At 40.9% G+C, this 24,826-nt stretch overlaps 1 protein-coding gene across 2 annotated transcripts in view; it reads left to right on the top strand.

Annotated features, from left to right (window-relative positions):
* The first annotated feature begins 3,382 nt into the window (after nt 1–3,382).
* CXADR (CXADR Ig-like cell adhesion molecule) overlaps nt 3,383–24,826 on the top strand; it is a 55,826-nt gene continuing 34,382 nt past the window's right edge. For both annotated transcript variants that reach the window (XM_045902629.3, XM_045902628.2), the window contains exon 1: nt 3,383–3,549. In XM_045902629.3, coding sequence (XP_045758585.1) covers nt 3,507–3,549 — 43 coding nt within the window. In that variant the 5' untranslated portion in view covers nt 3,383–3,506. The remainder of the gene's footprint in view (nt 3,550–24,826) is intronic.

Here is a 24,826-nt window from a genome sequence, read left to right as displayed (position 1 = left end):
ACACCCAACATGGGGCTTGAACTCATGACCCTGGGATCAAGAGTCACATGCTCTACCAACTGAGCCAGTCAGGCACCCCAGAAACCTTCATTTCTTAAGAAAAGCATGATCATTTTCCAGAAAGTAAAAATAACAAGTGTCACCTATGAAAGAAAGTTTCTTGTTTTATATGCCTTTATATTCCAGCTCTGAAGAGGTAAAAATCCTTTAATTAAGAATAAGTCAATCTCTGGGGCACCTAGGTGGCTCAACTGGTTAAGCATTTGCCTTTGGCTCAGGTCATGATCCTGGGGTCCTGGGATTGAGCCCCAGAGCCCCACGTGGGGCTCCCTGCTCAGCGGGGAACTTGCTTCTCCCTCTCCCACTCCCCCTGCTTGTGTTCTCTCTCTCTGTCAAATAAATAAATAAAATCTTAAAAAAAAAGAAGTCAATCTCTGAATGTGATCATAAGATTTTAATCATCTCTTGGTGTGTTGACAAATCCATTACCGCTGAGATATCTTTGTAAAAACAAATGCTATATTAACCATAGTTGTTTGTGTCTCCACAATTACCATCTTCTTGACAGACCAAGAATCACCTGTCTGCTGGTTTAGAAGCTATACAATGTGGAGTGCTTGGTGCTTTACTAAGATAGGACAATTCATTTAATGGCTGTGCACTACTGTTAGCTTGGTTTGAAAATATCAATCAACTTGCATGATCCAAAATTAATGAGATTATCTCATTACAGCTTTCAGGAGACATAATTTCCAAGCTAACTACAGTCACAAAGGCTTTTTAAGGTGTCATTGATAAGTTTCAGATATTTGCATAATTTTAGCTGCTGCTTATATGAAATAATGTAGTTACAAACCAAAGTCTAAAGATGACTCCATTTAAGTTTTTTCCTCTTTTTCCCCAGCTTTAATATAATTGTATAAAGAATTAGTTTCCTGAATAAGATAAATTGCTCCTTCCAAAGTTACTTAAACCTTGGAGATGATACACTTGGAAAAATTTGTGTTCAGTAATCTAATGAAGTATAAAACATTAATTTTTTAAAATTTACATTTTTAATAATATATTCTAAAAAGATATATCAAGATATAATAATTTGAGTTATTGTATGTGTATTAAATACTTTTTATTAATATATGTCAATATATCAATATATGAATTGAATATATTCAGTTCAACAAATACTAGAGAACCTAGTGTGAGCTGGTTTCCAAGAGTGACAAAGATGAGTAATGTGCCTTTTTGGCCTTCCAGAAATATTCAGAGTAAGGTAAGTGACTAATAGGTATGAAAATGTGTACCACAGAAGGAAGCAAAAGGTAGGGATTGCAAAAAAAAAAAAAAAAAAAAAGGTACTAGAAGCGAAGGGATTAAGATAAAAATCCTTTTGGATAATTTCATAAGATTTCCTCTAGTAAGTGGTTGAGATAACCCATGAAGGATGAATTTAATTTCTACTAGAGGAGACACATAATAAATCTGTGCTGCTTTTAAGTGATTAAGAGTAGGAAAAATTTTATATAACAGTCTGAAATAGATATGAAATAGATTATGTAACTTTAATACTTAATTTTGTCTAATTTCATGAATTATAATGTGTTGAGTAAAAATTTAAGTTCCAAATATTTTATACCTTCAATTATATCCAGGAGAATTTTTGTTTCCTTAATAGGAAATCCCTAGCAGTTACTCTGGACTCTTCTTAGATCAGTCACAATTCCATTGGAGACAAGTTAAATCAGGATCAGTGGAGTGGGGGTTCAGATATTGGTATTTTGTAGAAGTTCTCTAGATAATTTAATTTTAATTTTTTTTTTAAAGATTTTATTTATTTATTTGAGACAGAGAGAATGAGAGACAGGGAGCATGAGAGGGAGGAGGGTCAGAGGGAGAAGCAGACTCCCTGCCCAGCAGGGAGCCCGATGCGGGACTCGATCCCGGGACTCCAGGATCATGACCTGAGCCGAAGGCAGTCGCTTAACCAACTGAGCCACCCAGGCGCCCCCTTTATTTTAATATTTTAAAAGATTTTATTTTTAAGTAATCTCTACACACAAGGTGGGGCTCCAACTCAAACCCAGAGATCAACAGTCCCACCCTCCACTGATTGAGCCAGCCAGGCACCCCTCTAGAAAATTTTAATGTGCAGTCAGGATAACAGACCACCAGGCTAAATTTCAGTTGAGCAACTCTGGTCTTACTAATAAATGATTTACTTTCCTTTGCTGGTTCAATAAATAATAAGAATTTTTCCAATACCATTTTTTATTAGCTACCACTTGACTGAGTATTTACTATGTGCCAGGCACAGGGCCAAACATTCTTTTATGCATTATCTTACCTAATTTTCATAGCTAGGTGTATTTAAATTACTTGCCCAGTTAACTGTCCCATTCCCGGACCCAAGAACTTACCCACTGCACCACACTGCTTCTCTCCTCTCACTCACTCCTGATGATGGAACTGTCGAGAACACCAAAGTCTATCAGCAGTTATAAATAAACGTTATCTGCAAAGAGCAAATAAGAACACAAATGACACAAGAATGAGTATGGAGGATACCAGGAAGTGACACTGTAGGTTGACCAGGCGATTCAAAATCTCCAATTCCCCGGTCCCCCCAACACCTCCTCCAGCCTTTAACCACCCCTACCTAACCCCACTTTTAAAGCTCACTGGTCCTTGATGGCTAATTTTAGGGAGAGAATAACCTTTGAATACAAAGGGTCAAAAAACCAGCCCAGGTACTTCCCAAATCCGGAGCCGCAGTCTAGGGGTTCAGTCATTACTGGAGATGGGGAAACACCTTCTCGAGCCTTCCACAGCAGCCCACCGACTCAATGAAATGGGAGGAAATGCTGAGGCGGGGGGTGGGGGAGGCGCTGCTCAGTTCGCTTTCCCAGAGGCTTAGGTGGGAGACCTCGCAGCAAACCTCCAGAGGTGGGACGCGTGGCTGGAAACCACCCCCACTCCCTACTACCCTGAGGGGAGGGCGGGGTGAGTGCCCGCGGGGCCAACCACATTCGCCGCCCTTCAGGATCCCGGGGCAGGCGGGCGAGTATTGTCCGGTGCCGCACCCTGAAGCAAGGGCGCGACCGCAGTTTCAGTTGTCTGGGGAGAGGGGCTGGCCCGACCCTAGCGCGCAAACCCCGATTTAACTGAAGGCACTGAAGCAGGGACCCCGGCTCTTGCTTGGGGCGAAGGGCTGCCCGCTCACCCCAACGCGGAGCGCAGCTGGCGCGGGAGTTTCCTACTCCCGAGGATCCCTAGGGCAGCCCGCGCTGGTTGCCATGGCAACCCCACGCTCCTGGCGGAGCCGGCGCGCGCCGCGGGGCTCAGTCACTACCGGAAGTGACGTGTTTCACCTGCCAGGCGAGGGTGGGGTGGGACGGGGGTGCGGAGGTGCCGCCGCCGCCAGCCAGTCGGGAGCGCGCAGGCACCGGGCGGCTGAGACCCCGGGTGAGAGCCGCCTACCTTCAGTCACCGCCCACGGCCGGGCCGCCACTATGGCGCTTCTGCTGCGCTTCGTCTTCTTGTGCGGAGTCGCGGGTGAGTGGGGGGCAATTTGGCTCCTAGGGTTCCTATTGCCGGCACCGCCCTGGGGCGCTCGCTGCCTGCGGCCACCCGGGAACAATGAGGCGTGGGGGAGGGGACGGGTGCGATTTGGGGACGCTGCGGCAGTGGTGGCCGTGCGGGCGGTATTGCACTGGTGTGGCTTTGCGGAGCCAGGCGTGCGAGCTGAGAAGGTGGAACGGCTCCGAAGGGAGCCATGCGGGGGCGTGAGATGTCGGGGGCGGGGGGGAGTTGACGGTAGTAGGGACCGAGCCCGGAGATGAGGGGCGGCAGTGGAGGGGCTCCCCGGGCGCGGGTGGGTGGGCGCGGCATGCCGGGTGCGCCTGGCGTCTTTCCCAGACCATTCTTTGCTGCGGGTGCGAGCTTTGCTTTATTTGCTCTTGCCCTTTCCCTTGTTAGGCGCCGTGTCGTGTCCTTCTGGGGTTACTAGATTTCAAAAGCCTTGGGCTGCGAGTTTCCAGGTGTTGAGCAGTCCAGGCGGGGAGGCTGAATTACAAACGCCATGATTAAATAGACACCGAGCTTTTCAGTGCCTCCGATCATCTAAGCTACCTCTAGGAAAGAAGCGCTGAACGAACAGTAGCTTGAGCATATTCTTGGTCTCATAGAAGAGGCGAGCCCAACCAAGCACGAGACGAACAGTAGCTTGAGCATTCTCGATCTCGTAGAAGAGGCGAGCCCAAGCACAAGCTGTTAACTAGAAGGTAGCTCGACGAAGTAGACGGTTGGAAATCCAAACTAGGTTCCTGCTGTATTTAGTCATGATTTCTGCAGCCTCGGAGCAAAGTGCAAAGAAGAAATTCGTAACCTCGGTTTGCGTTTATGATGAGTTAATTTATTTTGAAGATAAGAGGGGATGACTTGTACAGGGCAATTCCTAAAGGATTCGCTAAGTACATTTTTCGACTGCGCCTTTCTCGGGAGGGAAAAAAAGGCATTTAAAAAATGTGTGGACCATTAGAAGGCATGATCATTTGACGCTTTAAAAAACTGATCTGTTTTCAACCAGTGTTTTAACTGACTGATCTCGTTTGTCAAGGTAAGCACATGTCACGTTTAGAACCAAATGGTTAATTAAAAAAAAAAAATCCATAGGTGCGACTCTCAGGAGGCACACTTTGTGCACCCTCCGGAAGGTTGTTTTTTTTTTTTTTAATGTTCGAAAGGATCGGGTGGCCCTTTTTGTTGGGATGGCTCTCTGCTTCCTGTTGAAATGTTAATTCCATTGTTGGATGCCACATCTGTGAGCATTACTCATGGGATCAGCATTCTATTAACAAGTCTAATCTTCGATGTATAGCACCACCTCCACCTTTTTGATACATATCCTTTAGACGTGGGTGAAATTTCCAAAGTAAGCCTTCCGGAAAAGATAAAGGGTCAATAACCAGTTTACACGGTACGTTCCCATCTTTGTTTTGTCAAGGACTGAACTGAAGTTGAAGTGGAAAACGCATGTTCTTTCTGGGAAAATTATTTTAGGCTACATCTAGAGCAGAAAAGTGGAATAACAAACCATGTAGAGGATTTGTTTTCCTCCGGGGATGTCCAGATAATTGTCTGGATTTCATTTTTTCTGGACACCTCACTTTGTTAGAAATAATCTCAACTGAAGATATTTTTGATAGAGTGATTCTCCTCATAAACTGTGTACTAGGATAGTGAACTTCTCAATGAAAAGACTTTAGCTTAGCTTTAGCTTAACAAGACAACTATTTTTAGGTACAGTTTTCCTGCTTAGGGAACAACTCAAAAAGCTATGTAATTGATGTATGGCTTTGAGTATTTCTTCAGATAACTCTTGCCATTTTAAGCATTCATTGCTATGAATTCGATTTGAGCGGTAACATGACTGGCTTCTACATTTGGCAAAACAAAGCGGAGGAGGCTTACATATTAAAAAATTGCAGTGCTATTTTTTCTCTAGATCTGTTTCCATATGGGTTGTAAAGAGTTTTGTTATATATTCTGGTTGCTAGTGGACGTCCTTTTGATGCATTTTATTACCTACCCAGTAGCAGGTCATACTACCAGTAATAATAGTAGCAGTAGTAGTAGAGCTGTAGAAGTAGTAGTAAAATAAAGCCTTGATCGAACAGTTATTAAACGCCAGGGCACTGTTAAGGGCTTTACATATACTCCTCTACCTAGCAACCCTGGAGGGTATGTATTATAATGATCCCTGTTGTACATGTGAGGAAACTGAGGCACAGAATAGTTATATAACTTAATTTGCCAAGGTCACAAATTTCCTCCTTAATCCTTGCTCTTACCACTATGCTGTTTTTGCCTCTAAAGCAGCCACTTTCCTCTTCGGTTACCTCTAATTGACCTCCTAAATTTCTATCCCTCTGTCCTTTCCGTGTGCCTCAGTGCTTTGTGTGTCAAGAATAGGGATCCTACCATCTCAGAGTCATTACGGAGCAAAGTGAAATGTTTTATCATTTTGCTTTCCTGGAGTCTTCCTTTGCGTAAAAAATATGAAGATTAAATGTGAACTTTATCCCCTCCATATACCTCTCTTACTGTTTACATTTTGGCCATTATACCAACTACCTAAAAAAATGTTGCCCCTCCTCCGAGGCAAGCCACTTTACATTGGCTCCTTACCCTATTTGTTGTGGGGTGTCCATCAGTTACTCAGTTTATCTCATTGCACTCATAGGTCACAAGGCAGGGGCATTACTTGTGTTCTTGTTATAGTCCCAGTGTTAGCTTATGGTGTGTGGCAGATAGCAAATGTTCAGCAAATGGCATGTGACTGAAAGTTTGCAGCCTTTTTATCGATAGGCCTGTGTATATGAGGTGGCTCTCATCAGTTCCAGCTCTCTCTCCCTTCTCATCAAATAAAGATGGTCCTTGTCGTGGTCATTCCAATAGCCTCGTCTCATTCAGTTGGTAGTCTAAAGAAGTGCTAAGCTCTTGCCTTATCTTTGATTTCATTGTTCTATTCCACTTCATTTGACAGAGGTTAACAATAACAGTGTGCCAAGTCCATTTATCTTTTCGGAGCTCCTTGATACCTACTTTGGTTCTTTCCCACCCTGCTAACCTGCTCTTCATCGACTTCATAGTAGGTCCCTTAAATCCCAGCCTTCCCCATGATTTAGCCCATAGTCCTCTTCTCTCCATCTTAAATGTGGGTGACCTCATCTATCCATTACTATAACCTCCAAATAGTTGCTAGTGACTTAAAAATAGTGCCAGCTCAGTCCACCTCTCCTCTGAATTCTGGGCCACTGTGTCCAACTGCCTAACATTCACATTCCACCTGCGTGCACTTGAATGTCTCAGATTCTGCAAGTCTGGAGCCAAACTCATCCATTAATTAATTGATTACATGATCCAGTCATTCAAATATTTATTGGCTACTATGTTCTTTGCCTGTGCTAGGTGCCCTTACAGTAGTATAGAACTTTGCATGGTGCAGAGTTTTGATAGGACATTCCCAGCAGATGGTACAGCTTTTGCAAAGGCTTGGAGATCTGAAAGGGTATGATGTGTCTTGGCAGATGAGAAATTCAGTTCATTAAAGCATCTAACCAGCACTTCTTGAACTTTTGATGTGTATCTGAGTCGTTCTTATAAGAAAGTCCTGTGAGGCCTGAGATTCTGCTTTTTAACAAGTTCCTCATGATGTCACTGCTGACCACACTCTGGGTGGGTGAAGCTCTAAGGCTGTGCCAAGAACTTAGTAGGAGACGAAAGATGATTGACATTTGTCAAGTTATACCACCCTCCGTGGTGGCACTAAGAAGCTTGTGGAGGCATTCAAGAAGTGCACCTGGGTGGCTCAGTTGGTTAAGTGACTGCCTTTGGCTCAGGTCATGATCCTGGAGTCCCGGGATCGAGTCCCGCATCGGGCTCCCTGTTCAGCAGTTGGGGTTCCTCAGTTTATGGCTTCAGTTAGCATTTATGTCTTGACAGCTTCCAATTTCTAGTGTCTCCCAGGCTTTTTCCCATCATTTGAAACCCCCACTTGACATCCCCTGCTTAGACTTTCCACAGGCACCTCCAGTTGAACCTGTCTACATAACCACTGTTCCGTCTCCCATTAAGTGGCAGACATCTGGGTACCCTACCTTCCTATTCTCTCGTCTGCTTACATCCAGTCAGTTTCTGAGTCACTTGTATCCCTCCAGCCACCAGAGTCCAGGTTATGCCAGCATCTATTAAGATGGTTGAAATAGCTTTGTTGGTGTCCGGTAAGTGAATTTTCCCCTACTCCGAGTACATTACATTACTGGAGTGTGTTCTAACATTTATCAAGTGGGCCTTTATTATAATTGTTTTTCCTCAACAGACTGTACATTTCATGATGTCAGGGATTATCTGTTTGTTCCTAATTCGTTCCCAGTGTGTGCACAGTGTCTGTTAATGAAATAAATGGGGAAAGTGTTCCAGACAGGAATTGATGTATATCGACTTGAGAAAAAGACCTAGAGGGAAAGATCATTTGAAGGTCACGAATAGGTACATCATAACAACAACAAAAAAGAATAGGTACACCATGGAAGAGGTGAGCAGGGCTGGGCTCAACATCCTGCACAGGCCAGCTTGATGTTTGTCAGCTTTGCTCTGCATTCAGTAATGGAGAGAATTTGTGTGAACACTCAGTCTCATTTTAATCTTCTGTTGCAGCCTGTTCTCCCAATCCCCTTGTTTCCATCTTTCCTCTATTATATACAAATCATTCTCAAATAAAGGCAAGAATTGATACTGGGAACTTTTAATTTGGTTCATTTGGTGGCCAGCAAGGCATGGATTTGGACTTTAAAATGATAAAGGAAACCAGACAAATTAAAAATTATCTGAGTAAAATGAACTTTTTTTTTTAAAGAAAAATCTAATATTCTAGAATAATTGTTAGATTGGTATTGGAATTAGACTGGTTTCTGTAGCGTGTGGTGCTATGTATCAGTAAAAACCAGCAACCTTTTCTGGTGCTGGTTCCCTACCTTATTTTCTACTCAACTTTTTGCGGGGGGGGGGGCTGAAATGACAAATGGTGGAATGGGAGGGAGTTGGGAAAATAATCACCCTGGCATGATGAAGTGATCTGTTGAGGAAGCTGGTTCCGAGTTCATAGTTTGGTTTGGTGATCTCTTGGGGCCTTATCATTGGTATTGCTTTGTAGTTTGTTCACTGTATTGAATCCATTACTGCCTCTGTGTAAAAATGCAAAGGAAGCTGAAAATGTTTCTATATTCAGTGGTGAAATGGTGACTTAAAGAGACAGTTTCTCTTTTTTGCTTTCCCACAGGCCTTTTCTGTCACCTTTCTTCCCTCACCTCATTGACTCACTCTTCCAGGTTTCTAATAAAGAGTTAGCCAATTAGAGTTTAAGCATTACAGGCTTTAACTTTACTCAGCAGTATTTGCAATTTATTTTATTAAGTAAATTTTAAGATTTTATTTATTTATTTGAGAGAGAAAAGAAGGAGCAAAGGGAACACAAGCAGGGGGAGTGGGAGAGGGAGAAGCGGGCTCCCCACTGAGCAGGGAGCTGGATGTGGGATTCGATCCCAGGATGCTGGGATTGTGACCTGAGCTGAAGGCAGACGCTTAACAACTGAGCCACTCGGGCGCTTCTGCAATTTATTTTAATTAGCAGTGTGCTCTAGAAGAGAAAGACTACGGCCTGTCCTGTTAACAAAGGGAAGGTAGGCTAAGGGAGGGAGATAATAACAGTCTATTTTTAGGGTAGGTGTGAGATCAATGGCATGGTTTAGTTTGTCTTTTGATAGTTGGTGAGAAAAAGGATTTACAGTCAAATTAACCAGTATTAATTGGTTAACTGAGACAATGCAAATTTCCTTTGAAACTATTAAATCACCGTTATTTCAAAGGTATTTTACAAGTTGGAATGGGAATGACTTTGATTTCATTTACTTCCAAGAAATAAAAATGTATTTAGATTTCAAGTAACTAAGTGTGTGGTTACTTTTTCACCATCCCATAGTGTAAATGTATGTTCTGAGTGAGTTTTATAGGTTTCTCCAGAGGAGGGGTAGTTTGGCTGCACAGATCCCATGCTCTCAAGGAATCTCAGGACATATTCAGATACAGTGAACCAAGTTCAGCCACATCTCTGTTGAATTGTTAGAGTGACGGTAGCTAACCCTTTCAGTCTCACTTGGATTCCCCAGTGAAGAGAGCTTTGAACTCTTGAATACCAGCAATTCCCATGGGGGTTTTCCCTAATGGGCCAGACAAAACCTTTTGAGTGTGTTGTGCCCTGGGTTGTTGTACAGTAAGAATTGAGAAGAATCTCTAACTACTTGGTTGTACAATGTGAAATCTGATACTTTTAGAATGAACTGGTAACTCTGGGCTAGAAAAGTGATTGTACCTTTTTTTTCCCCCGTAAACATACACATATATGTTGTTTCAAAAAACACAAGAACATTATACAAATTTTAAATTTATATTTTGTAATAAAAGGTATCAGTATATGCATTATTTATATAACTTCATCAGGGATGGAATTTGAATCAGTGCTATAAACATGTTGCAGTCACTAAATCTAGATCATCACAGTGAACCAAAATGCATAGTTGTTACGATGTAACTTACATCCAGAGAGAGAGAGGTGTGGGGTAGGGACAAGCTGACTCCCCTGCTGGGATCATGACCCGAGCTGAAACCAACAGTCAGATGCTTAACCGATTGAGCCACCCAGGTGTCCCGATGTAACTTATTTTTTAAGACAATTTTATAAGTGCCTCATTTGAATCTGCTCTCCTGACAACCTCCCGGTAGGAAGAACATTTTGTATTATTCTCATTTATAGGAATTAAGTCCAATAGATTGTGACATTGGTCTAAACAGTGCTGTCCAGTAGAAATGAAATGGAAGTCACATATGTAATTTAGTTTTCTGGTAGCCACATTTAAAAGTAAAAAGAAATAAAGGTGAAATTAATTTGAATATATATATTGTGTTCTTTTTTTTCTGGCTTGCTTTAAGCATATCTGCAGATGTTATAGGGGTGGTGGGATTTAGATGGAATTGGAGTTCTTGGGCTCCTCAGCCCCAGCAGGTTGTGCCTTGTAGAAATACTTGAGTCTAGAGTTGTGAGACATTACAGTTCTTCAAAAAGAATATATTTTGTTTAGCCCAGTATATACAAAATATTTCCGTATGTGATCAAATTAAACATTAATAAGATTAAATTTGTCCCCCATACTAAGTCTGAAATCTCATACTACATCTCAAATCGCAGTAGCCATGTTTGAAGTGCTCAGTAGTCATATGTGGGTAGCAGCTACCCTGTTGGTCAGCCCAAGTCTAGAAATCAGAGTTTTAGTTCCAGTCACCTTCTAACATATCTAGTCTCCGAACATCCTACTAACTGAAAAATCATGGGTGTGATGTGCTCATGAGATAATTACAATTATTTGTATCACACAGTATTCCTGTTGGTAACAAGCTAAATAAAGTCTCTTGTTTCTTACTTAGTTTCTTGGAATTATCAGAACATTTGTTACCTATGCACAAAATTATATCAGCTGCCTTTATTCGATGCATTTACATTTTAGGTATGAGGGAGAAAAAAGAAATGCATGCACAAAAAATCACATTTTTAACTTGCGTGTGAGGGAAATAAATGCATTTATGGGAACGTAGAAAATAAGGATAGACTGGCCCCTGATGATGGTTGCTAGGGAAATTTGAATTCACTTTGGGATATTAGAAAGGAATTACCTTGAGTTAAAGCAATCAAGTTAGACATGCTTACAGCAGGGGTGATTTTCTTATTGTAATTAACCCTTTATTACCTTCAGGATTTTCCATAAGGAGATAATATTTACTCATTTTGCTCTTATATCTATTTCTTTGCTTTCTAATTTTCTGTGATCTCATCTTTATAAGACACTTTACCTGAGTTTTGTGTATGTGTATTTGCTTTGTTTTTTGCCAAGTACTCACTTTTACTGTTTCATGTTAATTAAAGGAAGAGAGCCTGAGGTTTTTATGAGCAAGGAGGAAAAGGCAGGTTTTAAAAAATAGAGCAATACTCCTTTATTATTTCGAAGGTATTTTACAAGTTGGAATGGGAATGACTGATTTCATTTATTTCGAAGAAATAAAAATATATTTAGATTTCAAGTAACTAAGTGTGGTTACTTTTTCACCATCCCATTATACTGTAAGATGATGAAATATTCACCATGGCAGTGGATCTGCTTTACCCATAATGCAAAATACGCTATTTGCATTTGTTTTGCCAGAGAATTCTGAAATTAGCATCTGTGTATTAAGGAACATTGGGAAGGTAATATACTGCATGGATTGACAAAAGGCTGAGACTTAATTCTGATTGCATTTGAAATTACTGAGATGAGTATTTCTCTGTGTGGGGGGGGGTGGAGAGAGACAGGAGGGCGGGGAAAGGGGTGTCACAATCCAGTTCAACGAATACTGACAAAAAATATCTGCATGTTTACATTCTTAGGTCCCCCTGGCTTTCCACTATAATTTACATTTTTCCTGGTCCTGATTTATAACATAAATATTTCTTATTTAGAATTTGAATTCCTATGGAAGACATTTGGGGGTCAATAAATCATATAATGTGTATGTATGGGTGAGGTGTTGTGATAAATGTTTCAGAAGATATGAGGAAGACACCATTCTGATACTGTCAGCAAGCGTGGGGCCAGAGAAGCAGAGCAGGCTGGGGATCAGAGCAGAAATGTTATTTGATATAAAGATGTATGGTTTTCTGATTATTCTCTTGGGGCCCCACTGGGTTCTCCTGACCACTTTCCGCTCCCTCCACTTTATGTACCAACCCTTCAACCTGTGAGTCTCCTGCCCTCTGTTTACACCAAATTTTTGGTTGCTTTTCCACAATGACCAGGAAGATACGCCTTGCCTCATACTCCTGTCCCACCCCCTCCCATCATAGCGTTATCTTGGTCTGTTAGAATTTACATTTATTTATTTATTGTTTATTATTTGAGAGAGAGACAGAGCACGAGCCGGGGCGAGGGGCAGAGGGAGAAGGACAAGCAGACTCCCCCAGGAGCCCGTCAGAGGGCTCCATCCCAGGACCCTGGGGTCATGACCTGAACCGATGTCAGTCACTTAACTGACTGAGCCACCCACTCACCCCTTTTGTAACATTCTTACACAGCAGTTACTTGACCTCTCAAATACAGTGATTTTTCTCTCCAGTGTACTGAAGCAACCTTCTCTTTATACTTCTTCCCCTGAAGAAATCTTGAACTCTGTTGGCACTGTCGCCTAACTTCCTGAACTTCATCAGACCTTCTATCCCTAAGATCTTTGGGCCCTACCACCTTCTACCCCACTTCTGGTTACTTTAAAATCAGAATTTCTTCAGTAATCCAGGGTCCCCTGGTCAGACCTCAGTTCTGTCTCTGATATGGATTGATCTTACAGGCCAGTTTCTTTGCTCCTGCTCATGGACTGTGGTGCACAGCTGGGTACATTGGGAAGACTTTATTGTCCCAATGTGGCTAGACTTCTTTTTTTTTTTTTGTAAAGTCCATTTATAAAGTATAGGGACACTATATTTTTAACAAAAACACAAGCATTTTCACAAAGCAGAACCATCTATTTAATCTCACCCTGATTAGGAAATAGAATATATCCCACATTTCTCATTTCAAAACAACCCTTCAGGAGCACCTTGGTGGCTCAGTTGGTTAAGCATCTGCCTTCCGCTCAGGTCGTGATCCCAGGATCCTGGGATCGAGCCCCGCATCCCCTCATCTGGCTCCCTGCTCCCTCCCTCTGCCTGCCTGCTCCTCCTGCTTGTGCACACTTTCTCTCTGTCAAATAAAATCTTTAAACAAACAAAACAACCCTTCCTTGACCACACATCACACTTAACCACTTTCCTTCTACCCTAGAGAGCCAAGTTCCTCAAAACAGTAGTCACTTCTGTTTCCCCTCACATATCCCAAGTTCGCAGGCTTTTCCAGTCAATTCTTCACTCTTCTGATTTCTAACTATGTAGATTAGTGTTAACACTTTATATAAATGGAATTATACAGTCTATGTTTTTGTCTAACTTTCACTTACCACGTTAGAAAGATTATTGATTTTGTGTAGCTGTAGTTTATTCACTTGCGTTGCTATGTGGTATTCTATTATGTGACTATATCACAATTGATTTATCCATTTTATTGCTGATGGGCTTTTTCCCCCCATTTTTTTGCTGTTGTGAAAAATGCTGCTGCGTCATTCTCCTTCATGTGTTTCAGTGCGCATGCGTACACATTTCCCTCCCTGTGAATGGTGTTTCTGGGGTCCCACAGGTAATACCTATGTTTAGCTTTAGTTGAAATTGCCAAGCAGGTTTCCACAATTAATCGTGCCAGGTGACACTCCCTCCAATAGAGCATGAGAGTTTCAGTTGTTCCACATCCTCATCGTGGTTTTTTTTTCATTTTGGCTATTCTGGTGGGTGTATAGTGCCGTATCATTTTTTTAAACATCCTAATTATGGAAGTTTTCAAATATATAAAACGAGGAAAAACGATATGATAAAGCTCAGCTTCATCAACTATGAACTTGTATCATTTGGATTCGATCAGTTACACATTCCCTTAATTTCTTATACCTCAGTGTGTAAGCTTATCCATAGTTGTACCAGTCCTCTTATGTCCTTTCCTTCATTTTTATCTATTAATTGATTGATTGATTTTAAGGTTTACTTATTTATTTTAGAGAGCGTGTGAGCGGGGGTGGGGGGTGAGGGGCAGAGGGAGAAGGAGAGAGAATCTCAAGCAGACTCCCCACTGAGCGTGGAGTCCCACGTGGGGCTCCATCTCAGAATCCTGAGATCATGCATGACCTGAGCCCAAATCAAGAGTCAGACCTTGGGCGCCTGGGTGGCTCAGTTGGTTAAGCGACTGCCTTCGGCTCAGGTCATGATCCTGGAGTCCCTGGATCGGGTCCCGCATCGGGCTCCCTGCTCGGCGGGGAGTCTGCTTCTCCCTCTGACCCTCCCGACCCTCCCCCCTCTCATGTGCTCTCTCTCTCGGTCTCTCTCTCTCAAATAAATAAATAAAATCTTAAAAAAAAAAAAAAAGAGTCAGACCTTAAGTAACTGGCTGAGCCACCCAGGCACCCCCCTCCCATTCTTACTTAAAGGTGTCTTGTTTCCTATTTTCTAGGCATCATTCTTTTGTGGGGTGTTGATCCTTCAGTCTCTGAGTTTTCTGCTTTGTGTATTTTTAAACCTCTTTCATTCTATTTGCTCTTTCCTTTTGACTCATAGAAACATGCTCTACATTTCTCATTTCAAAACAACCCTTCCTTGACCCCACACCACACTCCACCACTTTCTTCCTACCAACACATTTAACTCTGTAGATAGATACATCCCATTGCAACTCCCCAAAGCCATTACTAAATCAGATTTGGCCTAGGTCACTAGTTGTGCTTTTTTCAAACATAGTAGATTCATTTCAGAGTCCTTTATTTACATAACATATTTTGATGAGTTCTTCCTGTATGGAAGGCACTGCTAAGTGTAAGGGATAAAAGATAAAAATATCTTCTCAACACTACAGGAGTTTATGTCCTAGTAGAAGTGACAGGCTTATAAGATGACAGTGAATTTTCATATTAGATACTGTTTATTGGTGCTCGCTTCGGCAGCACGTATACTAAAATTAGATATTGTTTATTGAAAGATGATACCAGGTTGTGCTGGAACTGTTCTAAAAGCTTTTCATGCATTCTTTAAGTCTTACAATGGAGTAGGCATTATTACTATTAATTCCCACTTTAAAGGAGAAAAACACTAACTTAAAAAGGCTGGAAATTTGCCTATAGCCAAGCATTTAGTAAGCTCAATATGAATTTGAACCCAGATCTTTGGAGCTCATGCTATTATTGGACAGAACTGCTTCCATAATTCAATACGCTCATGTGTCACAAATGTCTGCACGTTTAAGTGAGCTCTTGAGAACTGCCGCTTACTACCTTTGAGTTGAGGAAGAAGGGGAGGAGATGAATGTTGGGGAAGACTCCTTGGTTGATCGATTGTCTAAAATTAGGACATATTTAGATCTGAAATAGATATTTTAGTTCAACACCCTTAATTTATGTTTAAGCCCTAAAGAAGCAACAACATGTCCATGATGATAGTGGGTTTTGTTGTTGTTGTTTTGTGACAAATGACAACAGATTCCTAGTCTGGTATTTATTTCCCTGTTAAAAAAAAAGTTCAACCAGGGGCACTTGTCTGGCTCTTGATCTTGGAGTTGTAAATTCAAGCCCCATATTGGATGTAGAGATTACTTAAAAATAAAATTAAACAAAAACTGACAAATAAAGATTGACCCAAACTCCTGAACCGTGTGCTACCTAAAATTCTGTCTCCTTAGAAGTTTAGTATAGCAGAGGAGTTCTGTCTCCTTAGAAGTTCAGTATAGCAGAGGAAAAGTGTGAATTCCAAACCCTCCTCCACCCGTGGTGATTGGAGTGGGGTCTAAAACCTGCTACTGGTGATTCATAGTGATATTTATGTATTTATCTATTTAAAAGATTTTTATTTATTTGTCCGAGAGAGAGAGAGAGAGTGCACAAGCTGGGGGAGCAGCAGGCAGAGGGAGCAGCAGGCTCCCCGCTGAACAAGGAGCCCGATGCAGGACTATATCCCAGGACCCTGGGATCATGACCTGAACTGGAGGCAGCCGCTTAACCGACTGAGCCACCCAGGCATCCCCATAGTGATTTTTGAAACAAGATCTCTGTGTTCAAGTGTGTTTACTGGTGAACTTCTACTTACAGAATAAATGTGGCTTGGCAGCCAGGCTGCCTAGGTTTGTATCTTGCTCCCCTTAGTAGCTTAGATACCTCTCAGTATCTCTATTTCTTCACTGTAAAATGGGGTAATGGTCATACCTCCTTCAGAGTTATGAGAATTTAGAGTTAATATATGTACACTTTTGAAATGACACATAATAAGCACCCAGTCACTGTTAGTTACTGTTTGTTGTTAAGATAATGATTTCCCTCCCCATTTCCATTTCAGTTTATTTCCTGGACACCTGCTTGTTTATTTCTCGATGGGGGCGGGGAGCTGGAAATTTGTATTTTATTTATTTATTTTTAAAGATTTTATTTATTTGACAGAGCGAGAGAGCACAAGCAGAGGTATGAGTAGAGGGAGAGGCAGAAGCAGGCTCCCTGCCAAGCAGGGAGCCCGATGCGGGGCTCCATCCCAGGACCCCGGGATCATGACCTGAGCCGAAGGCAGATGCTTAACAGCTGAGCTACCCAGGCGCCCCCTGGAAATTTGTATTTTAAAAACTGCATAGAAAAGCATGTAAGTCCACTTAATGTCATTTCTCATTCTTATTAACTTATCTAACTAAGTATTATTTTCTTAGCTCTGAGTACATATTAACATAATGTACTGGGTAGCCCACATGGGAATTAAACAAGCAAAACCCCTAGACAGCAAAGAGCATAATTTCTACCTTCCTCTAAGTGTTTTTCTTCTCTCCCCCAGCAATATTGAAAGGCCTAGTTGGAGTAGTTAACTATAATAGTAACATATTTAAAATGTTTTTTTCTTTTTCCTTTCTAGAAAGACTCACTATTTAGGTGGCTTTTATAAATTGCTAATACCAGAGCAACTTCCTAGTGAAAAGGAAAGTTGCCACAGATTAGAGGGAGGGTCAAGGAAATGATCTAAATAGCATGGCAGTTGCATTTTTTTTTTTTTAAGATTTTATTCATTTATTTGACGGAGAGCGACAGCAGGAACACAAGCAGGGGAAGGGGAAGTGGGAGAAGGAGAAGCAGGCTTCCCGCTGAGCAGGGAGCCCGATGAGGGGCTCGATCCCAGGACCCTGGGATCATGACCTGAGCGGAAGGCAGACGCTTAAGGACTGAGCCACCCAGGCGCCCCGGTAGTTGCATTTTTAAAAGAATTTCTATTTTATTTTTATTTTTTTAAGTAAACTCTGCCCCCAATATGAGGCTCAAATTCATACTCTGAGATCAAGAGTCACATGCTCTACTGACTGAGCCAGCCAGGTGCTCCGGGAATTGCATTTTTGCAGATATTGGAATATCCTAGTGACTTGATTGCTAACACAGGCATCTGTAGTATTTGTTATTAGATACACACAACAGAATTAAACTTGTCCTGATGAACATGTCCCTTAAACATATCAGTTCCTGATTTACCCAGTTTATTTCTTAACATTAAAATAGTAACTCTTAAGACGTTCTTTGACATTTTTCAAGAAATTAATATTGAGTAAATTATAACCATCGATGTTAAGGTCATCATAATGTAGCCCTTCCCAAGAAATCAAAGAAATACGCAAGACTTTTGGAATGTAAATTTAAATTCTTTTTTTTCTAGTCTTTTTTCCCCTTTTTTGTTAATATCTTTGGAATGACTCCAGATATTTTGAGAAACCATGCATCAGTATGTAGTATTTTTTATTTTTGCTTCGTTTTCTAAGGATAGTTGAAAAATAGGACAAGTAACTTCTCTTCAGCTACAGTTGTGATTTTAGAATATTTACAAATAGAAGGGTTTTTTTAAGTTTTTCTTAATGTCCAGTTTCTCTCATGTTAATGGAACTATAAAGTTGTATACTGTTAATTTCTTATCAGATTTGCTAATATTTCTTGTAATATGAGTATTATAAACTAATAAGCATCAGCACATGACCAGGTTTGTTCAGCTTTTTCTGAGCTGTATCTCCTTTCTAGGGATCATTGTTTTATTCCTTTGCTTTCCTGGATTCATGGTCTCCCATAGCCCTCCTTCTTACGCTTTTCCCCCAAGGACTGATGGTTTTGTGTCCCATTAATCACCTCCTCTTTCCTTTCTTTTTTTTTTTTTTTTTTAAGATTTTATTTATTTATTTGTCAGAGATCAAACAAGAGAGCACAGGCAGGGGGGGAGTGGCAGGCAGAGAGATAAGCAGGCTCCCCGCAGAGCAGGGAGCCCGATGAGGGACTCAAACCCAGGACATCAGGACCTGAGCCAAAGGCAGACGCTTAACTGACTGAGCCACCCAGGCGTCCCCACCTCCTCTTTCAAACAGTAAACAGTTCCTTGACCTTCCCTCTACTCTGAGCTCCTGTTCTCTACTTAAAGTTCAGCAGTTTTGGCCAACACCAGGTCGGAGGGGTTATTTTTGTTTTATTTTTCATTTTTTTATAGATTTTATGAATTTATTTTTTAAGATTTTATTTATTTATATGACAGAGAGAGATACAGTGAGAGAGGGAACACAAGCATGGGGAGTGGGAAAGGGAGAAGCAGGCTTCCCGCTGAGCAGGGAGCCCGATGCGGGGCTCGATCCCAGGACTCTGGGGATCATGACCTGAGCCGAAGGCAGACGCTCAACGACTGAGCCACCCAGGCGCCCCTTGAATTTCTTATTTTGGAGAGAGAGTGGAAGAGAGTGTGAGCAGGGGGAGGGGCAGAGGGGGAGGGAGAAAAATCTACAGCAGACTCCCCACTGAGCCCAGAGCCTGCCACAGAGCTCTATCTTAGGACCTGAGCCGAAATTTGGAGTCGGACAATTAACCAACTGAGCCACCCAGGCGCCCCTCCGGGGGTTTATTAAATGAGGCTTGGGACATACCCTTCAGAGATGAAGCCCTGAGACACTGTCAACTGAGTGACAGTGTATGGGCTTCGGATGGGGCCCCATAAACAATTCCCAACAATAGAGGAACACATTGTGTAATACAGAGGAGGCAATTGAACATGGCCTGTGAAGAACGGGGCAAACTTCAGAAAGGAGGTGACAGGTAAGAGGTACTTTGATAAGTGGCTAGAGATGCTCTCAGTGGGAGAGGGTGGGCCAGGGGAGAAAGTGGGCAGCATGCGCAAACACAAGTGCTCCACAAATAGGACTTACTTTTTCTTCTCAGTGCTTCCTCTCGTTTCTTTGATTTCCTGTTTGATTGGCCCCAGATACTTTATCATAGTTCCGTCTTTAATAGAGAAAGGTCTTAACTGATTTTCACCTACTTTTTTTTTTTTTAAGATTTTATTTATTTATTTGACAGAGAGAGACACAGCGAGGGGGGGAACACAAGCAGGGGGAGTGGGAGAGGGAGAAGCAGGCCTCCCGCCAAGCAGGGAGCCCGACGCGGGGCTCGATCCCAGGACCCTGGGATCACGACCTGAGCCGAAGACAGACGCCTAATGACAGAGCCACCCAGGTGCCTGATTTTCACCTACTTTTAACTGCATTACAACTTGTTAATTTTTCTCCACTGTTTTGAAATGGACCATCTTTCATCTGTTTTCCTTTTCTTACATGAAGGTACTTGTGCCTGTGAGTTGTGTTGTTTCTTTTCTTTCTCTCCTTCCTTCGCCCTTTTTTAACTGAGTCTTTGACTTCAAAATCAGATGTGAAATGTTCACTGGGGGTACAGAGTAGGAGGACACACAGTAAAGTAGCAACTTCAGTAAAGCAGGAAAGTGCTTATGATGGAGGCCTTATCAGTTGCCCAAGGTGTACATAGAGGACATCTAATTCAATCCATGTTTGGGCACAAGGAATGCCTCCTAGAAGATGTGCCTGGACTCAGACGTGATCTTTAAAATCCCCGTGCACATACCATCACTGGTCAGACTTAACATTTAGTATCTTGTTGATAGAGGTAAAAACATGAAAAATATGTTGGAAGCTATTCTGTTTTGTTTCCCAAGTGATAGAACAATAAAAAAACCTTCCTTTTTCCAGCAAATTTATTAAAAGCTAGCTTCTGGTTTTCTGACCTAATACAGTTAAATTTGTGTTTTTTTCCTTCATAGCTTTGGTGTTCTTTAATTTTAAGGCTTACTCAAAACATAATTGAAAATTGTCACGTTTACTTCTTTCTCTTTTTAAATCAGCCATAAAGTTTTGTGAGCACTTTCCATTTTCCAATGATTTTAAGATTGCAAGAAGAAAAAGATAACTGAAGACCATCCAGGTCAATGGGTAACTTAAACTTGAAGAAGTCTGTTAGAGAAATCAAAGCAGGTCCTTGGTTCAAAATGCTGCCTTCCTGCTAGAGGACTAGAGTCTTCCATTATCTTCGTTTCTCCTCCATTCTTAGGGCAGAAATAGATCTTCTAAAGTTTGGTAGGCGATGACAACATCAAGGCTAAAAAATACTTTGATGAGCTGGTGTCATTTTGATGCTCCAGTAGAAGTCACACTGGGCAGAAGAGAAGCTCTGAAGGAAGATCCAAGTGTTTGAAATTTGGAGATTAAAAAAAAGCAAGCAGAAAACTGGGAGATGTTATTTCAGTCACTGCCAAAATGGGATGTGATTCAGTTTGTTTACTTATATAATCCAGTGCTGAGTACTTATTAACTGGATTCTGCAAATACTTGCAGTTCATAATGTTCTACATATTTCACCACACTGAATATCAGTTTAAATAAAATTATAAGATTTGTTATTTGATTTAGTTTTCAGGCCGTGTTTGAACCTGCAAGTAGTTTGCAGTTTAAATTATCACTTAATTTGCTGCATAAATAGAATTGGGCAGCACCTGTTCGAAAGAGTCTTCAGAGACGCTGCATGGGACCTAGTGTCAGCCTTTTGTCTCCTACAATTTGTGACTGTTGCATACTTCAGCACTTGAAAAACTATGCCTCTGTGCAGAGAGCCCCTTCAGTGTTGCTAGGAGACCCAGTAACTGTTTTGTACAATCTTGAGATTTTAATTCATTTCTAGTGCAACACATTGAAGAGCAGTTGAATGTTTTAAACATTTTTTTTTTAGAAAGAAATGCTGAAAGCCATTTAAAAATCTGTTTAATATTTTTTTTAGCAGCACACACATTAAGAAAATACCAGTATAAAGCAGAAATGGGCAATCACCTTAAAATCTCAGTTCTCAAAAAATAACTGCTCTTAACAGTTTAGGATATATCTTTGCGGTCATTTTTATACATATGTAACTGTTTCCTAAGGTAGTGTTTTAAGATAAAAGTAATTTTTATGTGTCAAACAAGAAAGAGTGAAAGATAACTATCATGAAAACTGAGTTGCATTTTATTCTAATGACTGCAATAGAAGTACAGACAGCATGGTTAGGATTTGAATATGTTTGGTGTCATTTGACTTTTTTGATTTTTATAAAATAAAAACTCAAAAAGCACAGAGGGACCAGAAAGTTTTAACTTTTTTTTTTTTTTTTTAAACAAAAGTTCATTTTCTTTTATATTCTGGCTTTGATATTTTGGGGCTATGTCTTGATTCATTTTGGAATGGAATTTTCATTCTGGAGTGTACTCAGATTGTTCTTTTTTTTTTTTTTTTTAAAGATTTTATTTATTTATTCATGAGAGACAGAGAGAGAGAGGCAGAGGGAGAAGCAGGCTCCCAAGGAGCAGAGAGCCCGATGCGGGACTCGATCCCAGGACTCTGGGATCATGACCTGAGCCGAAGGCAGACGCTTAACCATCTGAGCCACCCAGGCGCCCCAGATTGTTCTTACCTTAATACATAAAGTATCAATACTCAGATAAATGGAGGTAACAAATTGTAGTAGCTATAGAAAGGAGATCCTCAAATAGCAGGAACAACTTCTGGTAGATTAATACTCTTTTTCAACCTTTATAAAACTGATCAGATTTATGATCTAGTCACCCAGTTCTTTTCTGCTAATGTGCAAGGAACTACAACAAGAGATAGAGGCATCCACAAAAATGTTTAAACCCTTTTGGGGCTAATGATTTAAATCAGGACATGGAATTTTAAAATTTACTTAAAGATGCAAGGTATGGGAAGAAGACAAGCTCATCAACATCTAGAACACATGACAAAACCTTGGAGGCTACCTAAGTCAACTTCACAATAAAGCTTATAAAGGGAAAAACCCCAAGATAGTATAAATACTAAGTAAGTGCCAAAAGGGTAATCAGATAGCAGAAAGTAAAGTACTGTGAACATTTGTAGAAAGACAGAAAGATAAATCACTGTAGGCTAGAGAGAGAAGAGTGCCTGAGTGAATGAGGTAGGAATTGGAACTGAGTTTATTAGAAATGGTAGAAAGTATTTATTGAGAGGATTGAATATTAATTCAGGAGAAACACTTGAGATTATACACATAAATACCAAATCATAATTTTAAATAAAAATGTGGACATGAAATGGAGATTGGAATAGTAATGGACCTTTTTTAGGATATTAAACAGTCCATTTGGACTGAATCACTGGGTTTGGATGGTATATCATCAGTTTTTGCTGTGTAACAAACCAACCCAAACTCTAGAGGCTTAAAACAAAAAATTATGTGTTGCTTTGTGATCCTGTGGATTGCCAGTTTAGGCCAGGCTGAGATGGGAAGTTCTGGTCACCCATGGGGCTGCAGGCAGCTGGTCTGGAACGGGGGCTTGAAATTCTAAGGTGGCCGCATATGGAGCACTTGCAGCTGTTGAACACCTTTGTTCTCTCCTGTGTGGCTTGGTCAGTCGGTGGCAGGGGTCTGAGAGGGCGAGGGTGGGGGCAGCAGGGTCTCTTGAGGTTTCACCTTGGAACTCACAGCTGCGCTCAGACTATTCTGTTGGTCAGTTAGGCCAGCCTCTGATTTAAGGGAGCAGATAGTCTTGTGTCCAGTTTGGATCTGCTATTTGAGGAGTGCCCTTAAATGTGATTAAAAGCTTACAATGGTGCTTGAATATAAATGGTTCGAATGTAACATCTTTCATTCTCAATCTGTTGGCTTCAGCTTTATTAACATTTTATTACAATTGACAGTTGATATGTATTAAGCTTCTTTGGGGATAATGGAAAGGATCGTGGGATGGCTGATAATTTAATTCTTCATTTTGGTTTGGTCTGTTGGGGTTTATTATTTGAAAAAAACATCAAAATCATCATTATAGAGAATTAGGACTTGGATTTACTTACTCTTAATTTTGCTGTAAGATAGTATTTTGGTGGCAGCAGGGGAAGGGAAGGGGAGAGAGGCAGGCCCTATGTACCATAGTCTTCGTGCTTAGGACCTCTTCCAGGTCACCATCCAGCCCTGCAAGTCAGTGTTGGGTGATGGGGAGGACCAAGTGAATGGCCATTTGAGACTTTGGTTCTGCATACAGAAAATGTTGGGTTATCTCAAGGAAAACAGATGTGACAAACTAGTGCTATGCAAACTTTCATAGTGTAAATAGTTTAAAAAATAAGTTTTGTGTGGTAGTTTATTTACATACTAAATTTACATTTTGTATCTAATTGTTGACTTTTTCAAACTTTGATCTTATAAGACATATGTAGTGAACAAACCTATTTTTATATGTGAATTGGTATGAACAAAATTGTTTTTCTCTTGAAAAACAAAATGTGAATGGATTAAACTCAGTATTTTTTCTCTGATATGTATCAAACTACCATTTTGCTTGTAGTTTACTTTTACCTTTTTTTGCATGTGAATGATACTAGTTTGGTTATAGTAAACCATTAGGAGCAAAGAGGAGACTTACTGTTTAGTTCTTTTTTTTTTTTTTTTAAAGATTTTATATATTTATTTATTCATGAGAGACAGAGAGAGACGCAGAGGGAGAAGCAGGCTCCCAAGGAGCAGGGAGCCCGATGCAGGACTCGATCCCAGGACTCTGGGATCATGACCTGAGCCGAAGGCAGACGCTTAACCGTCTGAGCCACCCAGGCGCCCCTGTTTAGTTCTCATAAAGATACAGTGGGTTTAAACCATCTCTTTTTAACAGACTTAATCAGAAGAGTCTTGGAATTTTTGTTTGGGCCTCAGGACATCTTATTTCTGTTTTATATATTTTTCAGATATTGCCATTCAGCATTAATTCTCTGTGATCTAAGTGGAAATTTTATAGAATACAAATTCCAGAATAAGTTATGGAATGTTAAGATGTCTTTTTAACAGTAATATGATGGACTTTTTCCGAAAAGAAATGGAAAGGAATGAACAGTAAGAGAAGTCTTAGATAATATTAAGGTCAACTATTTGATAAATTCAAAAATACATAAATTCACAGCATTTCTTCTCTTTGAGTTGTTATCAGATTTATTGCTTAGAAATATTTTTAAGGGGTGCCTGGGTGGCTCAGTTGATTAAGTGTCTGACTCTTGATTTCGTCTCAGGTCATGATCTCAGATGGTCCTGAGATTGAGATTGAGCCCCACATCAGGCAACTGGGCATGGAGCCTGCGTAAGATTCTCTCTCTCCCTCTCCCCCTCCCCACCGCTTGCTCGCTCTCAAAAAAAAAGTATTTTTAAGCATTCAGTAAAAATTATAGAATCTGATTTA

The sequence above is a fragment of the Mirounga angustirostris genome, unplaced genomic scaffold, assembly GCF_029215605.1.
Source record: "Mirounga angustirostris isolate CCGP_5_RB_7025 unplaced genomic scaffold, mMirAng1.0.hap1 SCAF_1, whole genome shotgun sequence".
Classification (NCBI taxonomy): Eukaryota; Metazoa; Chordata; class Mammalia; order Carnivora; family Phocidae; genus Mirounga; species Mirounga angustirostris.
This window is presented reverse-complemented; position numbering and strand designations above follow the sequence as displayed.